At 35.4% G+C, this 16,864-nt stretch overlaps 2 protein-coding genes across 2 annotated transcripts; both read right to left on the bottom strand.

Moving 5' to 3' along the window:
• Positions 1-4,186: 4,186 nt before the first annotated feature.
• Positions 4,187-13,154, bottom strand: LOC309474921 (uncharacterized protein). The gene is made up of 11 exons (XM_082137540.1): positions 12,999-13,154; positions 9,191-9,280; positions 8,977-9,078; positions 7,797-7,854; positions 6,688-6,731; positions 6,509-6,592; positions 6,339-6,434; positions 5,988-6,077; positions 4,634-4,693; positions 4,479-4,559; positions 4,187-4,390 (listed from the first exon to the last, which is right to left on the bottom strand). Exons 1-11 carry the CDS (start codon positions 13,027-13,029, stop codon positions 4,290-4,292), a joined length of 837 nt encoding a protein of 278 aa, XP_081993666.1. The 5' UTR covers positions 13,030-13,154; the 3' UTR covers positions 4,187-4,289.
• Positions 13,155-13,700: 546 nt separating this feature from the next.
• nog5 (noggin 5) lies at positions 13,701-16,134 on the bottom strand. The gene has a single exon (XM_082145304.1). It carries the CDS (start codon positions 14,605-14,607, stop codon positions 13,975-13,977), a length of 633 nt encoding a protein of 210 aa, XP_082001430.1. The 5' UTR covers positions 14,608-16,134; the 3' UTR covers positions 13,701-13,974.
• Positions 16,135-16,864: the final 730 nt, after the last annotated feature.

A 16,864-nucleotide genomic window follows, 5' to 3' on the forward strand; every position in this document is an offset into this window, starting at 1 on the left:
ATATAAAAAAAAAAACGTAATAGGCCAAGAAATGTACAAGGAAGTTTCAGTGTACTATTATGTACATCTATTTTAAGCTGGTCTCATCAAACCTGCGTGTTAACGGTTGATGCGTGTTTTTGAGTGTTATGTTTAAGTGAATGCATTTTAGTTTGATGGATTATTTGTGCTAAATGAGTTAAAATTATGCAAAAAAAAACGAACGGGTCTGTTTTTAGATTTAGCGTTTTGACTGTTAACACTATTGTGATGTCTTTGAGACAGTTATGCAATAAACCATTAAACTGTTCAGAAAGCTCTTGACAGTTAAAACCAAGAACCTAGATCCTCAAAGCAACGTGGTCATATTTCATCTTAAAATCAAGAGATCAATTAAAAGAAAATGCATAATGAAAATAAAGCTTTTTGCATCACGGTATGACTTTTGTTCATGACAAATAACTAATGCAATTTTTAGCATAAATTCAGTAAAAAGAAATGCTACTTTGATGTAATTCTAGTAATTAAATAATTACTTAAAATAATGAATGAATTTATTTATTTTCATGTTAAAAGCTATTGAGAATTGAGGAAGGAGGGTTTGTATGTGCTTCATTGTCATTAAACTGTTGCAACTTTTTTTTACTAACATATGACCAGGGCATTTGTTGACATTTTTGAAAGATTTGCAACTTTTTTCTTTTTTTGGTTGACGTATGACCAGGACATTTCTTTACAGTGTGCGACTTACTCTAGAAGCTCAAGCTATAAACATCTCTGAAAAAAATCTAGATTTTTCTGAATACTTTGAATACAAAAGCAGTTTGAACAGAATCTCTTCAAGGTCTTCAGACGACATCAAATATCATTCATAACCATCTAAAATTCTGTAATGTGACATTTTGAGTGAAATATTCTGATGGGAAACTGGGACTTCAGGATTTGATTGGATAATAGAAATGTAGACTAATATATTTTTGGTTTGTGTGTCTTTGGTTGTCAGCCGAAACTTTTTAGTTTGTTAATATTATTAGTTAATATGAACTAACAATGAAAAAGCATTTATTCATCTTAAGTTCATATTCATTTCAACATTTTGTAATACATTATTAAAATCAAAAGTTGCATCTGTTCATATTATATAATGGACCTGAGCTGACATGAACTAACCTTAACAAAGATTAATAAACACTGTAATAAATCTATTACTCATTGTTAGCTATAAGCAGAGGTGGGTAGAGTACCCAAAAACTGTACTCAAGTAAAAGTACAAGTACTTATAGAAATATTTACTCAAAGTAAAAGTAAAAGTAATAATCTTAATAGTTACTTGAGTAAGAGTAAAAAAGTATCCAATGAAAAAACTACTCAAGTAGCGAGTAACTTACTTCGGATCATATAGGCCTCTATTTTATATATATATATATATATGAAGACTTCAGATGCAAAAGCCTCTGAGTGCCATCTGAAACTTTCTTCTAAAACAAGCATTTTTATCAAGCTTGTATATTTAAGTTCAGTAATTTCACTTTAATGACAATTAATAGGTACTTTTCATTGCCATTTAAGTGAAATAACTGAACATAAACATACAAACTTGATAAAAATGCTCTTTTAGAAGAAAGTTTCAGATGGTACTTAGAGGCTTTTGCATCTGAAGTCGTCATATATATATAAAATAATATTATTTAGATTTTTTTTATTTAAATGACTATTATTTTCATAAGTAGATTGGCTCTCTTTGCAACAAAAAACATTATTTCTGCCATCTGTAGCCCGAAAATCATTGCCTGTCCTTTGGTTTGTATAATAGTAACTTATTCAACTACATTTGGATTATTAGACAATGTCGAAATGAAGTGAATCTGCAGAGTGTTGCATTCAAAGGCATGTAACTGACACAGAGAAGAAAGAGTTAAAACTCTTCACATGTGCTCGCGCTCATGACTGCTACTGAACATCTGAACACAAAAAAACAAACACAAGTACATCGACGGATCTTTTTCTGTCTGTTCTCCAAAATATAATCAAATGTATATTTCTGCAAGCATGTTTAAACTGGTTAACTGTGTGTACGGCAGGCAAAGGCATTCGTTTTCAAGTCGAGTTCGTACGCCACTGCGCAACAATACACACAAACTACCGCAGGATGGCGGGTGTTCATAAACTGTGAACAATGGTAGCTTATTTAATGTAGAAATTAATGTATTATGTCCAAAAAACGGGTAATGTCATCCTTTCTAGTAGTGCTATCATGGCATTATAATCTGTTTGGTTGTAAAATGTATTACCTGAGTTAAATGAAATCGAATGTATCGTCCTGTGGAATCATTCATTCACAGACAGCTTACGAAGATGTTCAACTAATAAAGATCTTCATCGCTGGCAAATATATGATGCATTTGAAGATTTGCTCTCACTTGACTGTACTCAGTGGTGTAGTCTACGTGATACGCAGGTATACGCCGTATACCCACTAGAAAAGGCCAAGGATTTCCGTATACCCACTTAAAAAAAGCGTGAGGATACGTAACAACTTCGTTTTGTGTCAGAACTTTCACACTTTCATTCATAAATTCACCCCGTCTGTGTTTGCGAAGCGACACGGATAGAATCGCGGAATCCAGTCACGGAATTTGGCTATTTTTGAATTAATAAATCAAAAGTAGGGCTGTACAATGAATCAAATCTCGATATGGACTAGTGTCTGTGAATATTTAAGTTAAAAGAGACTGCAATTGTTCTACGCGTCTCTGGGAATGAGCGCTCAATGTGTGCTCCACTACACACACACACACACTGAAGCACGCGTGACTCACGCTCGTGGTGTTTTCAGCATTTCACTGTATTGAGACATGAAGTAAGCTACATATGTGCACTTCATCGCAGAGCTGCTATGAAAGTCACTTCACGAGAATTTCACCATTTCATTAAATAAAACTATCGTCATTCATTCGTTTCATATACACACGTAAGAGACTGTAATGTCTTTACGACAACCTGTCAAAGAAATTATAACAGAAATATATTACTATTGCACAGTATAGTATACTTCAAGTATGCCTAATAATAATAATAATAATAATAATAATAGTTTATTAAAACACACAGAAACTCAAATGTGTACAACCCACCAAAATAAAAGTTCGGTCCAACTCAAAGAAATTAGAAAGAAATTGCACAGTAAAATGTATTTTAAAATAATAATAATACAATCTATTAAAACGTTATTTTAAGGGAATATCACACAAAGTTTTTCAAAAGTAAACTTGCCAAAACAATAACACCATTTTTTTTTCAAAAACACCATTTCTAAAAGCAAATTTGTATTTGTATAATGTTTTAAATTTTTTTTTTTTTTTTTTTTTTTTTTTAATTGTCAGCTGATAAAACCTGTGGTTCAGGGACCATATTCATGTAACATCTAAGGCTAAATGTAGCTCTTAACTGGCTGAGTTGTGTTTCTTATAATAAATTGACATGTTGATAACACTTAGTATTTCATAATGCTCTCAATTACATGTCGATGCATACTGTATGCATTAGTGAGTGTGGTGGTGCTTATGGGGTGACGCTCTGGGACGGGCGAGTATGAGGCGGGGTGGGTGTGTGGGGAGGAGGGGGGGGATTACAGTATACTCACTACAAAAAACTAGACTACACCACTGACTGTACTGTAGGTCCACTGCCACTTCATCTAACGCTCTTGATGTCCTTAAATCTTCCTGTTACGACTCCGAGTCGAGTGTGAATTGCAATCGCTTCAGATGATTCAGTGCGTGCAGGGAACTGAACAGAATCAGGAACTGAATCATTCAAACTGATTCGCGAACCGATTTAAACAGATCTGCCAACTTGTTTGATGAAGTCTTTGAACAGAATCGACTCAAAAGAGTGATTCATTTGTGAATTGAGCATCGCTCAAGCCCAGAAAAAAAGATACATTAAAATAAAGTAACGAGAAGGACGTCGCCCAACGTAACGAAGTAAAAGTACAGTTTTTTCATTAGAAATGTACTCGAGTAAAAGTAATAAGTACCCACATTCAAATCTACTCTTAAAAGTAAAATTTTTCCAAAAAAATACTCAAGTAAATGTAACGAAGTAAATGTAGCCTACTTCGTTACTACCCACCTCTGGCTATAAGTCATTAACCCGTGTTAACTAATTGTGTTGCGTTGATGAATTGTGCGCAAGACCAAGAAAGTAAACAGTCAAATTTTATTTCAAGGTTGTTTTTGATAAGTACTTATGTTTACAAACTTGTAAAAAAATAATGAGCTATTACTCATCCTGCAGCTTCTCTCTAATCATTGAACAAAAAAAAACTCTCTGTTTCCCTCGTCTCGATCTCTCTCTTCAATTTCTCCTCTCGTCAGACACGACGTTCCGTGCATCTGTTCATATGAATCTGAAACAGGCGTTTACTCACATATTCAATCGGATGTAAAGAGACATGCATTTCTTTAACACACACACACACACACACACACACTCACCGTCCTCTGTGTTGTCATGGGATGCTGTGAAGTCTGTGTTGTTGTAGACACAGTCTGGTCCGGCCATGATTTCATACGACTCTGGAAGGAGAAAACAAGATGAAATTAAATTTCATATACCACATGGCCAAACAAACACATAGCAAAACACTTACCAGTGTCTGTGTGGTCCAGAGCGAGATCTTGTTTTCCATCTTCATCTGGATTGATGTAGTCTATGCGCGGAAACATATTTAAAAGAGTTTACTGCACATTATCAATTCATTTGTCACTTAAAAATAAAGGTTCTTTATTGGTTTCATAAAGAAACTTTAACATCCATGGAACTTTTCCATCGCACAAAAGGTTCTTTATCCTCCTGGGACCCAGGAATAGACTTTTGTCTACTGTAGTGGACATTATTTTTTAGTGAATTTCTCCGGCATCATATCACATGTCACAACCTGGGTGTCCTGTAAAGAGCACATTCAGGGCTTTTGAGAGAGACCAAATGTTTGGAGGTTTCACCATGAAAACAACTTCTCCTTGGTCTTTAAACATTTCTGACATTTATTTAGTGATCAGATGTAGCACTTGTATGGAAAATATGATTATATTTTGTAATCATAATTTAAACCGGACTACTTTTCAAATTGTATTTCATAAACCAACAGCTCAGGAAAACGTTATGGGGTTTCAAATAAAAAAATGACTTTCTGTTACAGAACAGGACTTTGATTTCATACGTGTCCACTGTAGAGGACATCAGGACTTACATCATGTTTGTCAGGCATTTATCAGACGCAACAAGTGAATATGGAAATCAATTATACTTCAATATTCCTATGAAATATTAGATATTATTATTACAATGTTGCTAATTATTACTCCAATTATTACACTTTTTTCATATTACATTTTTTTTTCATTAAATGTTGCTCCAAGAACACATGAATGTGCAGATACAGTGTATAGATACATTGCATTGCATGGGAATATTAATTTACCCACATATTGCATAAGGTAAAATGGTGTATCAATTCATTCCGTTATATCTTTCATAACATAGTTGAGAATGATCTTTATACAAATTTTGGTTAAAAAAAATCCTGAAACCCCAAAATTGATTAATGATTGAACAAAAAAAAAAATCCTATTGTTCTTGCCTATACATATAATTTCATGTCATTTTATTTTTTAAACAACTGAGTCCTGGTGTCCACTACAGAGGACATAGCATAACATATGAATAAAATAGCATTTTTCAAAAATGTTTTTTTACCATGTGTTTCTTATGCTTTAAACAATGTGATGACATGAAGAAAAAAAGTTTTAGTTTTTTTCTGGGTCTCAGGAGGTTATAGAGAATTATTATTATTATTATTATTATTTTTCATAATAAGAAAGAAAAATGTTTATTTTAAGAACGGTTGACTGAAAGGGTCTTTGGGGCACCAAAAATGGTTCGGCCTTTATTTTCAAGAGTGTCAGTAACAGACCTAGCCTGTTTGTGTGTGTTTTATCCCTCACCGTCTTCTTCAGGCGCATGCTGAAGTTTCTGTGTCCGTTTTCGGGGTTGAGCATACAAACATCCCTCCATGTTTTCATACGACTCTCCATCTGTAGAGAAGAAGACACACAATCCACACGAATCCAACCTGTGTCACGTCCTTCCCCCATTGAACTCCAGTCATTAAGAACTTCATCTATTGTGAAGCTTTAATAAGCAGACAAAACTATATGTAACTAGGACTATATTTTGATAATAATATGTAAATAGTAATATTTTCAGCTAAATATAAATGATTTCAGACCTTTTTTTATCATGACCATATATGTTTATGTTTTACGTATGTGTGTGTAAAATCTAAATATGCTCACCAGTGTCTGTCAAACTGCTGGGTGGTTGTAGGGTGTTCTGATGTTCCTCTGGCCCCGCCCCTTCCTCTTTCCCAATTGCATCAGGTTCAAGATAATCTAAAACCGACAACCATTAAATTGCAGAATAAAAATCCCCTCACATAATTACTGCTGGTCAGGATATACAGTACCTTCATCTGCAGACACATAATATGTGACTTTGTCTTCATTGCTGTAAATAGCTGCATCTACATTCTCATAGGACTGCGTCTCATCTGTCCAAACCAACAACATAATATTGACTGAATTTTTCTGGATTTGAATATGGCTGGCACTATAAAAAAATATGAAATTAGTAGCAGTGTTTTACCCTTCTTGTTGTTTTCAGCGCTCTCAATGTACTTCACAGAGCTCCTGTGACAACACACATTCAAAAACATGAAACAGCCTTCTTAGCACGTTTACTTCTTTAATGTGACTGACATGTTTGCAGTGTTTCAAGTGTTTCAAATGAAGGACGTGAATTAGAAAGTAATTGAATGAATCATGAAAAGTCTATATGACAGGTGGATAGAGAGGAGGGCTTGGTGATGTCGAGCTGGTTCAGAGGTGACAGCGTGAACGAGTATTAAAACCCTCTGGTGCTCTTTGATCATTTTTGACCGAAACATTTTACGTTTTGGTTTTTTTATAGAATTTTTTACTTCGAAACTTGGTAAAGGTTTTGGCACTTGCTATGTGAACACACACCCAAAATTATGGACATGATTCGAAAAGGCTATAAAAAATTGTCACACTTGTACTGTTGAATGAATTACAAATGAATGGGAAGCGGATTTCATCTATAGGGAAATGTTTGGTACTGCGCCCAAACAAAATCTTACTGAAAGCTCATTTTTTGAGATATCAACCTCAAATTTGGAACACAACTTGTATAGATTAATGGATTTGATGTTCTCACAGTTTTAGAGTAAAACATGTTTTGGAAAAAATATTGTTTCATTTAAAAATAAAAATAAAAAGGGTATTTTTGTGCATTTTTCAATAATAAACTTAAACTTCTATAACTTTAAGTTAACGTTTTTTCCCGTTAGCAATAATCTACTAAGTGCCTTCTTAAAAAGAGAGCAAACTCAAGTCTGTGCTCCAAAGCATTCAGTTTAAGTTTATGTGGTCAATGCTCAAAACATAGTTAAGTCATAAATAGATTATAACTACTGCATAAATATAATTTAGTACCATAAAATCCCCTGAAAATTCAAAATATTATATAAAAAACATTATCAAACTAAAATATATTAATTTCATTGAAGTAAAAAAAAAATGACCGCCACGCGAGGAGCACCAGAGGGTTTTGATTTTCTTTTTTTCTTTTTTATATAATACTGCCAATTTGGGCAACTATTGTCCCAACAAGATATAGGCCTATAGAGTAAAAAAGAAAAGGGATTGAGTATTGAAAAAGGGCAAATACATCACCCAAAAGTAGTATAAGTGGCAACTTGTCCATTTGTGTGTGTCCTCTGCTCTGTAGGTGCTGCATAAAGAAAAAAAATATCATTAAGGACCATCATAAATCTATGAACTATAATGCAATATATCATTTGTCAACATGAAGCTTGTATGTTGAGAATGTTTCTATGTCAGTGTGTGTATTTTTTGTATTTTAGTATTAGCTATAGTTTTTAATAGGCATATTGAAACAGCATAATCATGGTTAATGAGGACACTTCCTATGTCCTCGTAAACAAAATGGCTTCAAAACCATACAAAACTGTGATTCTGAACTGAAATTCAAAAAATGCAGAAGTTTTCTATGATGGTTGGGTTTAGGGGTAGAGCTGGTGTAGGGGGATAGAAGATACAGTTTGTACAGTAACCATTACGCCTATGGAGAGTCCCTAGAAACCACATATACATGTGTGTGTGTGTGTGTGTGTGTGTGTGTGTGTGTGTGTGTGTGTGTGTGTGTGTGTGTGTGTGTGTGTGTGTGTGTGTGTGTGTGTGTGTGTGTCGGTGTGTGTGTGTGTGTGTGTGTGTGTGTGTGTGTGTGTGTGTGTGTGTGTGTGTGTGTGTGTGTGTGTGTGTGTGTGTGTGTGTGTGTGTGTGTGTGTGTGTGTGTGTGTGAGTTGGTAATCATCACGTTGTGGGGACAAAATGTCCCCACAAGGATGGCAATATCCGAAATCCTTGTTCGTGTGGGGACATTTTTTGGTCCCCATGAGGAAAACGTCTTATAAATCAAAAAAGTGATGTTTTTTCGAAAATGTGAAATTGCAGAAAGTTTTCTGTGATGGGTAGGTTTAGGGGTAGGGTTAGTGTAAGGGAATAGAATATACAGTTTGTACAGTATAAAAATCATTATGTCTATGGAAAGTCCCCATAAAAAATGAAAACACTACATGTGTGTGTGTGTGTCGGTGGGTGTGTGTGTGTGTGTGTGTGTGTGTGTGTGTGTGTGTGTGTGTGTGTGTGTGTGTGTGTGTGTGTGTGTGTCGGTGTGTGTGTGTGTGTGTGTGTGTGTGTGTGTGTGTGTGTGTGTGTGTGTGTGTGTGTGTGTGTGTGTGTGTGTGTGTGTGTGTGTGTGTGTGTGTCGGTGGGTGGGTGGGTGTGTGTGTGTCGGTGGGTGTGGGTGTGTGCGTGTGTTCACAATACTTGCCATTCCTGCGTCGTTGTGTTTTGCAGGTGTAGATGAACAGAACGATCCCAATCAAAAAGGCTGATGCAGGAACTGTGTAGAGCAGCCAGTCAGGCCGAGACGCTAAACACAACACACACACACACACACACACACACACACACACACACACACATAAATTGTTAATTGATTCAGCATCGGATTTATTATGACATAATGCTGCATAAAAACTTACCTGTGTTATGTGAGGGGTTTTTGACTGGCTTGGGAGCAGGTTTGCTGTGAGATGTACCATCAAACACAGTTGTGTTAACTTTTGTGTAGCCTGTGGACATGATGAAATTGTCTTTCTTTCGAGCTGAAAGTTCACTTCATTATGCTGGTTTATTAAACTAACACACATGACATAATCAGAAACCATGTACACATTATAGCAAAATATATTTTTTATAGACTTACAATCTTACTACACAATAATTAAAAACAATGATGCCATAAAAGAATAATTTTCGGTTCCCCAAAAATCCTTTCAGTGAACAGTTCCTAAAAAATTTCTTTTTTTTTCATACTCTTAAAAGTAAAGGTTATTTATTGGCATTGATGGTTTCATGAATAACCTTTAAAGGGGACCAATTATGCCGCTTTTTACTAAATGTAGTATTAGTCTCAATTGTCCCCAGAATGTATCTGTGAAGCTTCTGCAGAATAAATATTAATTATACCATGTTGCAAATGCCCATTATTGAGAGGAAGCTGTTTTCGTGCATGTATCTTTAAATGCAAATGAGCTGCTTCTCCCCGCCCCCTTTGATGTGCCTTTACAGCTCCTGCTTCAGATACTCTGCCAAAAACTAAATTATTATAATGTCTATCGTGGCCACACTCACGTGACATTGCAGTTCTTCATGAAAGTTATAGGGACTGTTTACACGACACCGTTTTCAACTAAAAACGTAAAACATTTATTGCATTTTGACCGTTCATTTACGCGACAACAGCATTTTGGGTGCCTGAAAACGCAAACTTTTGAAAATGAGTTTCAAAGTGCAAGTTTTTTTAAACAGTCTCGTAAACAACAAAAACGCAAATCTCTGAAAACGATGACATCATATGCGTATTACCCTATTACGGGTTCAGTGCATAGTGTTTCATCGCCATCTAACGGCTTGAAAGAATACAGCTTTTTTAGTCGTTTTCGCGGATCCGTGTGAATGGGGATCGTTTTGACAATGGTATCGTCTGTACGTGGAAAACTCAAAGGAAAAACTTCTCCGGTTAAAGCATATCGTTGTCGTGTAAACGTACCCTTATTATTTGCATGCTTTTTAAAGCCATATCAGTCTAAACTTCTGATATATGGTTTTCAGAGCACGAGCACAGAAAGCTGCATGTCGGACGGAGCTTCACGTGAGTATTAAACAAAGTTCTCTTTCACGTCTTATTGCACTTAAACTGTCAAAATACACACAAGGTTGTCACCGTTATGTTCAGTTAGTTTCTGTTTTCATGGACTTTTAGTTGGTTATTTTAAGTCACGTGTTCCTTTGTTCAGTTTCCCGCCACTCTTTAGTTGTCATGGATATTAATTTAATCTGCACAGGTGTTAATCGTCATTGCCCTCATTTGCTTTGTATTTCAGTTGCAGTCTTGTCAGTTTCCTGTGGTCCGGTCACGTCTACATTAGAGGTTATGTTTTGTTTGTCTGCCTGTTTGGATTGCCTTTTAAGTGGATAAAGACTTTTGAAACTTGATCATCATCATCATCATCATCATCATCTTCTTCTTGTTCTTCTTTCAACCTTGTGTGACAGAGGTTATGTCAAAAACACACAAAGTTCACATAAACAGTCGGTTATGTCTGTGAACGTAAACATCTGGGAAAGAAACTGCATGTGTATATTGGACCTGTGTATTAAAGTGAAAGCAGCGTAATATACAGTGCCTACTGCTGTAAATTCTGTTAAAGGGTTAGTTCACCCAAAAATGAAAATTATGTCAGTAATTACTCACCCTCATGTTGTTCCAACCCCGTAAGACTTTCGTTCATCTTCGGAACACAAATTAAGATATTTTTTATTAAATCTGAGAGCTGGATCACTCCTCCACAGGCTTATGGACACTATAACTTGCTGGCCCAGAAAATGTATTAAAGACATTGTTAATATAGTCCAAGTGACTCCAGTGGCTCAATCTTAAGTTTATAAAGTTTACGTGCAACACAGACGCGCTACGCTTAAACACTACGTGAAAAGACTCGAGGCCCAGAAAGAAGGAAATGAAAAGTGGAATAAAGTCGTTATTTTTGTTTGTTTTTGCGCACAAAAAGTATTCTCGTCGCTTTATAAACTTAATATTGAGCCACTGGAGTCACTTGGACTATATTAACGATCTCTTTAATACATTTTCTGGGCCAGCAAGTTATAATGTCTTAGAAGCCTATGGAGGAGTGATCCAGCTCTCAGATTTAATAAAAAATATCTTAATTTGTGTTCCGAAGATGAACGAAAGTCTTAAGGGGTTGGATCAACATGAGGGAGAGTCATTACTGACATAATTTTCATTTTTGGGTGAACTAACCCTTTAATATCAAACAACAAAAGAAAAACAGAAAATCACTCACTGCTCTTGAATGAACAACTTTAGTAGCTTTAATAAGAATGCATTTCTACTGCTGTTAAATGCTCTGCATGGCGAGGAGATAAACATGGCAGACTGTGTACACCTCATCAGCTAAGCTAATAGGATGGATTACATCAGCAATAGTGGGCGTGGCCTGAACATGCACATTACTGAACAGCTCATTTTGAGACACTGTTTCAGATTTATGGGGAAAATAACAAAGTGTAGATTTTACCACAGTAGGACGGCTGTGTACACGCACTGCAGACACATAAAATGTTCAATAACAATATTAAAAAAAAATTTAAACAGGTCCCTTTTAACATCCATGGAATCTTTTCATCACACAATAGGTTCTATATAGTGGAAAATGGTTATTTAAATTATATTATTAAAATGTTCTTCGCACTAAGAAAAACAAGTGGTTCTTTTAAGAACTGTTCACAGAGATTCTTTGTGGAAACCAAAATGGTTCTTCTATGGCATCTCTGCCAAAACCCCTTTTTGGAAACCTTTATTTTTTAAGAATGTGAAGAACCTTTTTCCACTTTAAAGAGCCTTTTGTAGAATGGAAAGATTCCATGGATGTTGAAGGTTCTTCATGGAACCATCGACGCCAATAAAGAACCTTTATTTTCAAGAGTGTTCATAATATTTGAGTGATATCAGAAACAATTTTGCAGTGTGAAATGTTGAGTGTCAGGAACACAGCAAACATCAGGCCGCTGTCACTATTAAACCAAACTGTGTTCTTTCTGTGGTTTTAACATTTTGATCAAAATAATTTAATCCAAAAACAAGAATCAAACTCTTCTTTAGATGTGTTTACAGTCTAAAAATTGTTCTGTTTGTATCATAACTGAAATGATCAGGGTGGAAGATTTATTTTGCTTGGTTTGACAGATCTTTTGAAAAACAAAGTGAAGCAGCAGCATCTTTAGATTAACTTCATTTACGTGATACCATCAGACTTTCAGTCTTACTCTTTTTCTCTTCAAACACACTCATAGACAAATCCCAAGGGAGGGACTGCTTGTTTTCTCACCAGCTGCCTTCACACATTTACTTTCTTTAACCATTTGAAGCGTTATTTTCACCAAAGTGATACTTACTCTGCTAAACTATCAAACATGCACCCAATCACATCAAGCGCCGAAGATGATGTTTCATTAACAGTGTTGTTTGGGTGAAAAACTGCATTGTAATTATCAGAGACCGAAAACAGCAAGTCCGTCTGATATTTTTCTGACATTTTTCTTTTAAATGAGCCTTTTTAACACAATTACATTGATTTGATTCACATATGCTGCATATTTAAATGCACTTATATGAACTACTGTAAAATATACCACTTTTTCTCTTATCAAACAGTATAAGGTTTGCCAGAAAAATATCAGAACTTTATTAACTTTACTTTTACTAACCTTCAGTTATGGTCTTGTTTGTTGCAGTCATCCTGAAACATCAGAGAGCAAATATGAGTGCGAACACAAAGATGGGCGAGTGAAAACTGACAGTAAAAGAGAGGAGGTGAAAACAGATGTGGCGGAAGAGAAGGAGGGAGAAAGAAACAGAATAACATAAAATGTAAAAAAAAGGAGAAGTGAGAGAATAAACATGTCAAACGTGTTAAATACAAAGCTATCACTCATGACACATGTGTTTTCACAAATAAACTTTCACTTATTTTATATTAGCATTTAAATATATATATATATATATATATATATATATATATATATATATTTAAGAAGTCTCTTATGCCTGCATTTATTTGATCAAAAATATAGAAAAAAACAGTAAAATTGTGAAATATTATTACAATTTAAAATAACTTTTTTCTATGTGAGTATATAGTAAAATGTTTGAGGTCAGTTTTTCTTTCTTTCTTTTTTAAAGAAATTAGAACTTTCAAAACAAATATGTGTTAAATTAATAAAAAGTGATTTGAAATTTTGAATAAATGCTGTTCTTTTTATTCATCAGCGAATCCTGAAAAAAAAAAAATCACAGGTGGCAAAATATATATAGATATTTAGCAGCACAGAGTATAAAATCAGTATATTAAAATCATTTCTTAAGGAAATTGTATTATTATCAAATGTAGCAATAACAATACAAATACACAATGTTGGCACTTTTATTGTCTTTTTTTTCTTTCATCATTAAACATTTTCTTCACATGCTCACAGATAAATATAATTTAAAACAGCATAGCCAAAGAATGCACAATCACAAACGTGTCTTTCTATTAAAGTCCACCTTGTCAAAGTTATATGGGTGGTGGGTGACAAGAACGAGTCCGATTCATATTCACCCTAAAATCAAAAGAAAGGAACACGAATTCATGTTGTGCTCAACTATTTTAGGATCATTATTAAAATGGTCAAGCTGTGGGCTTCAGCACGCGCAGCCGCACTGTGAAATGACCGGGTAGTGCGCGCGGATCCACGCGCATCGCTTGAGCGCGCGAGAGCCCTGCTGGCAGTGCCACCGGAGGAGCGTGACGCTCACGGACTGCACCGGTTTGCAAAACATCCCCTCCGGTAAAGAGCACGAGCGCTCGGTCGAGCACTGTCCTTCTTTGACGTATCTCGGCCAGAAGCGCACGCCCAGATCTTTCCACATCGACAGCACCGGGCACTGCGTGTACGACCACAACCACCGGCGAACCCTGCGCTCCGTTTTCGGTGCTGCTTTAAGACCGGTGAAATCCAGCTGCTGAAATTCACTGGGAATCGGTCCGGCGAGACTGATCTCGTCATCTCGCGTGATTTCGGACCCGTTTCCTCGCGTTGGTGGACCGGTCGAAGAGAAGACTGGGTCAAAACTGCTGCCGAGTTTCCGTCGCAGCAGCCGAGGGCTTAAATCCCTCTCTCCCGGTTCCAGCGCCGGGTCAGGGTTCTCGTGCAGGTCCGGTACCGGCAGGTGTTCGCTAGGGGACGGGCGCACGCGCAACTGAAGCTGAGATTGCGCGAAGTAAACGGTGACGGACACGCAGAGCACGAGCGCAGGAGACGCCTTCATTTTCATTCCAGTCAAGAAAAAGTTTTGTCCGATTTACTGAAATGAAGTTTAACAAAAAAAAAACGTATGATTATTAGTTTTGGATCGCGGTTTTTGTTTACAAATAGCTTGTGAAGAACAACTCATTCAAAACCCTATGCCTCTAAATAACTCTTCACTGGCAGGTAATTACCTAATGAACTGTTTAGAGACTTGTAAAGGGAGACTATGAAGGCTACTCGTCTTTATAACTGAAGCCTGTCTCCTGCTGAATGGAGCTTTTCTTTGGAGACGCCAGACGCGTCATGAGTGGCGCGCTGCCGCGCTTGTGTCGCCCCGCGGGTTTAGATCAATGTGTCACCCGTTACAACAACTACAACACCCCCCTCTCACGGGTGAGCTGAGACCCTGGAACGCCAAAATTAACTAACTGAAAGTAAACTGAATACGTGTCATTATTTACTGTTATTTTTATTATAGGCAATATAGGCCCTTATATTATTAATGTTTTATAGTCTACTGTTATGTTGTTGGTTTTTTTTTTTTTTTAAATGAGTTTTTATATTTGTGTTTTCATTTTTGTTTAATTTTAATATTTTTTATGTGATTTTGACATTTTTATTAGGCTAGTTTTTATGTTATTTATTTATTTATTTATTTATTTTTATTCCAGTTGAATTTTTATTTCAGTTGTGGTGTCGTTTTAGTTTTTATTTATTTCCAAAAACGCTTTGCCTGGAAGGCCTTGATTAACCCCCTGGTGTCGTATGGATAACTTTTATAATGGTGCTTTTTTTTTTCTTTGCTTTTTTCTTAAAAAAATAAGGTACATTCACTCCCATTATAAAGCTTGAAAGAGCCAGGATATTTTTATATCACTCCATTTGTGTTCGTCTGAAAGAAGAAAGTCATAAACACCTATGGCTTGAGTGTGAGTAAATTATGGGATAATTCTCATTTTTGGGTGAATTATCCCATTAACATTTTTGTTACTAGGTTAATAAATGCTGTAAGAATATGTTGCACATTGCTTTTATTTATTTATTATTATTTAGTTTTATTTTAGTTAAAGATAAAAAACCTGCAAACCTTCAAAAGCTGTTGATGCTTAACAATGAGCAGAGAATGACGTAAATTCGGGTTAATTAATTACACAGATTTCCAGGCTCATCGAAGCACATTTATAGCTTGCTATTGATGTTAAACAGGCCTGACACACACATACCTTAGATTCCCTATTATCTTGACCATGAGATACAAAAAGGTTTGAATGTAGACCGTCTATGTGACAGCGATTGTGATGCGTGGCCTTCAAGTTGACACTTTGTCACACATTGAATGAATGACGCATTTTATCACTTTAAATTAATCAATTAGCTCACTGCTCAACCTCTGACCTATAACGAGCACTGAGTTTATGCCTGAAGGATCTACGTCAGTGACACCCCCTTAAAACATCCACATACACACAATAAACACGTGCACAAACACACACCTCACCCACGCTTTTTAATAAATCTAATCATCAGGTCAAGCATGCCAGGCCAGCCTTCAGTGAGGTGACGCTTGATCTCCTAGACAGACGAAGACGACACACACATGCATAATACAGTATATGAATACAAATATATATGGAAAAGCCCATAACCAATGCTGAGAGAGTGATCGTTGCCCTGTACCTGTACTTGTGTAATGACAATAAAGTTGAATCTAATCTAATCTAATCTAATCATTAACGTACTGACTTCTAAGGATTTTAACATATGATCATCCCTTGACTCTCAAAATTAATTAGATTTTAACAGATAATAGTAATTTAGGAAATTATTTAGGACATGCTATAAGGATATGTGCGTGTTTACAATAAATAAAATTCTAAATCAGCGTTGTCTTTAAATACATGTCTTCTAAAACATACAGTATTGTCTTTTTAATATCACTATATTTTCCTGTTTATTTGTTTTATTAAAATACAGTATTGGACAGGTCTGACTTTACTGAACAAACAAACTATTTATTAAATATAATAATTATTAATAGTATCTGAAAAATGTGTCATTTAATAGTAAGATTAAATAATTTAATTAATTAATTAATACAATTAGGCTATGTTTAATTAATGAATTGATCATATTTTTTAACAAATGTTTATGTTTTATAATTTTGTTACATTTTAATATTTAACATTTGTGTTCTCCTTTTCCCCCTCTTAATTTTAACCCTTGGTTATTTTCCCCTCTTCTTTCTTTTTTCCTCTCAATTTTAACCCTTGGTTAATTTTATC

This window comes from Leuciscus leuciscus (genome assembly GCF_965113295.1).
Source record: "Leuciscus leuciscus genome assembly, chromosome: 1".
NCBI lineage: Eukaryota > Metazoa > Chordata > Actinopteri > Cypriniformes > Leuciscidae > Leuciscus > Leuciscus leuciscus.

Bases quoted from the DNA above. Each gene is read 5' to 3' on its own strand.
- LOC309474921 (XM_082137540.1), bottom strand. From the start codon at position 13,029: ATGACTGCAACAAACAAGACCATAACTGAAG. The intron at 7,855-8,976 runs GCAAGTATTGTG...TTCTTTATGCAG, and splicing joins AACACAACGACGCAGGAATG to CACCTACAGAGCAGAGGACA. The intron at 4,560-4,633 runs GTAAGTGTTTTG...TTCTCCTTCCAG, and splicing joins TCTGGACCACACAGACACTG to AGTCGTATGAAATCATGGCC.
- nog5 (XM_082145304.1), bottom strand. From the start codon at position 14,607: ATGAAAATGAAGGCGTCTCCTGCGCTCGTGCTCTGCGTGTCCGTCACC.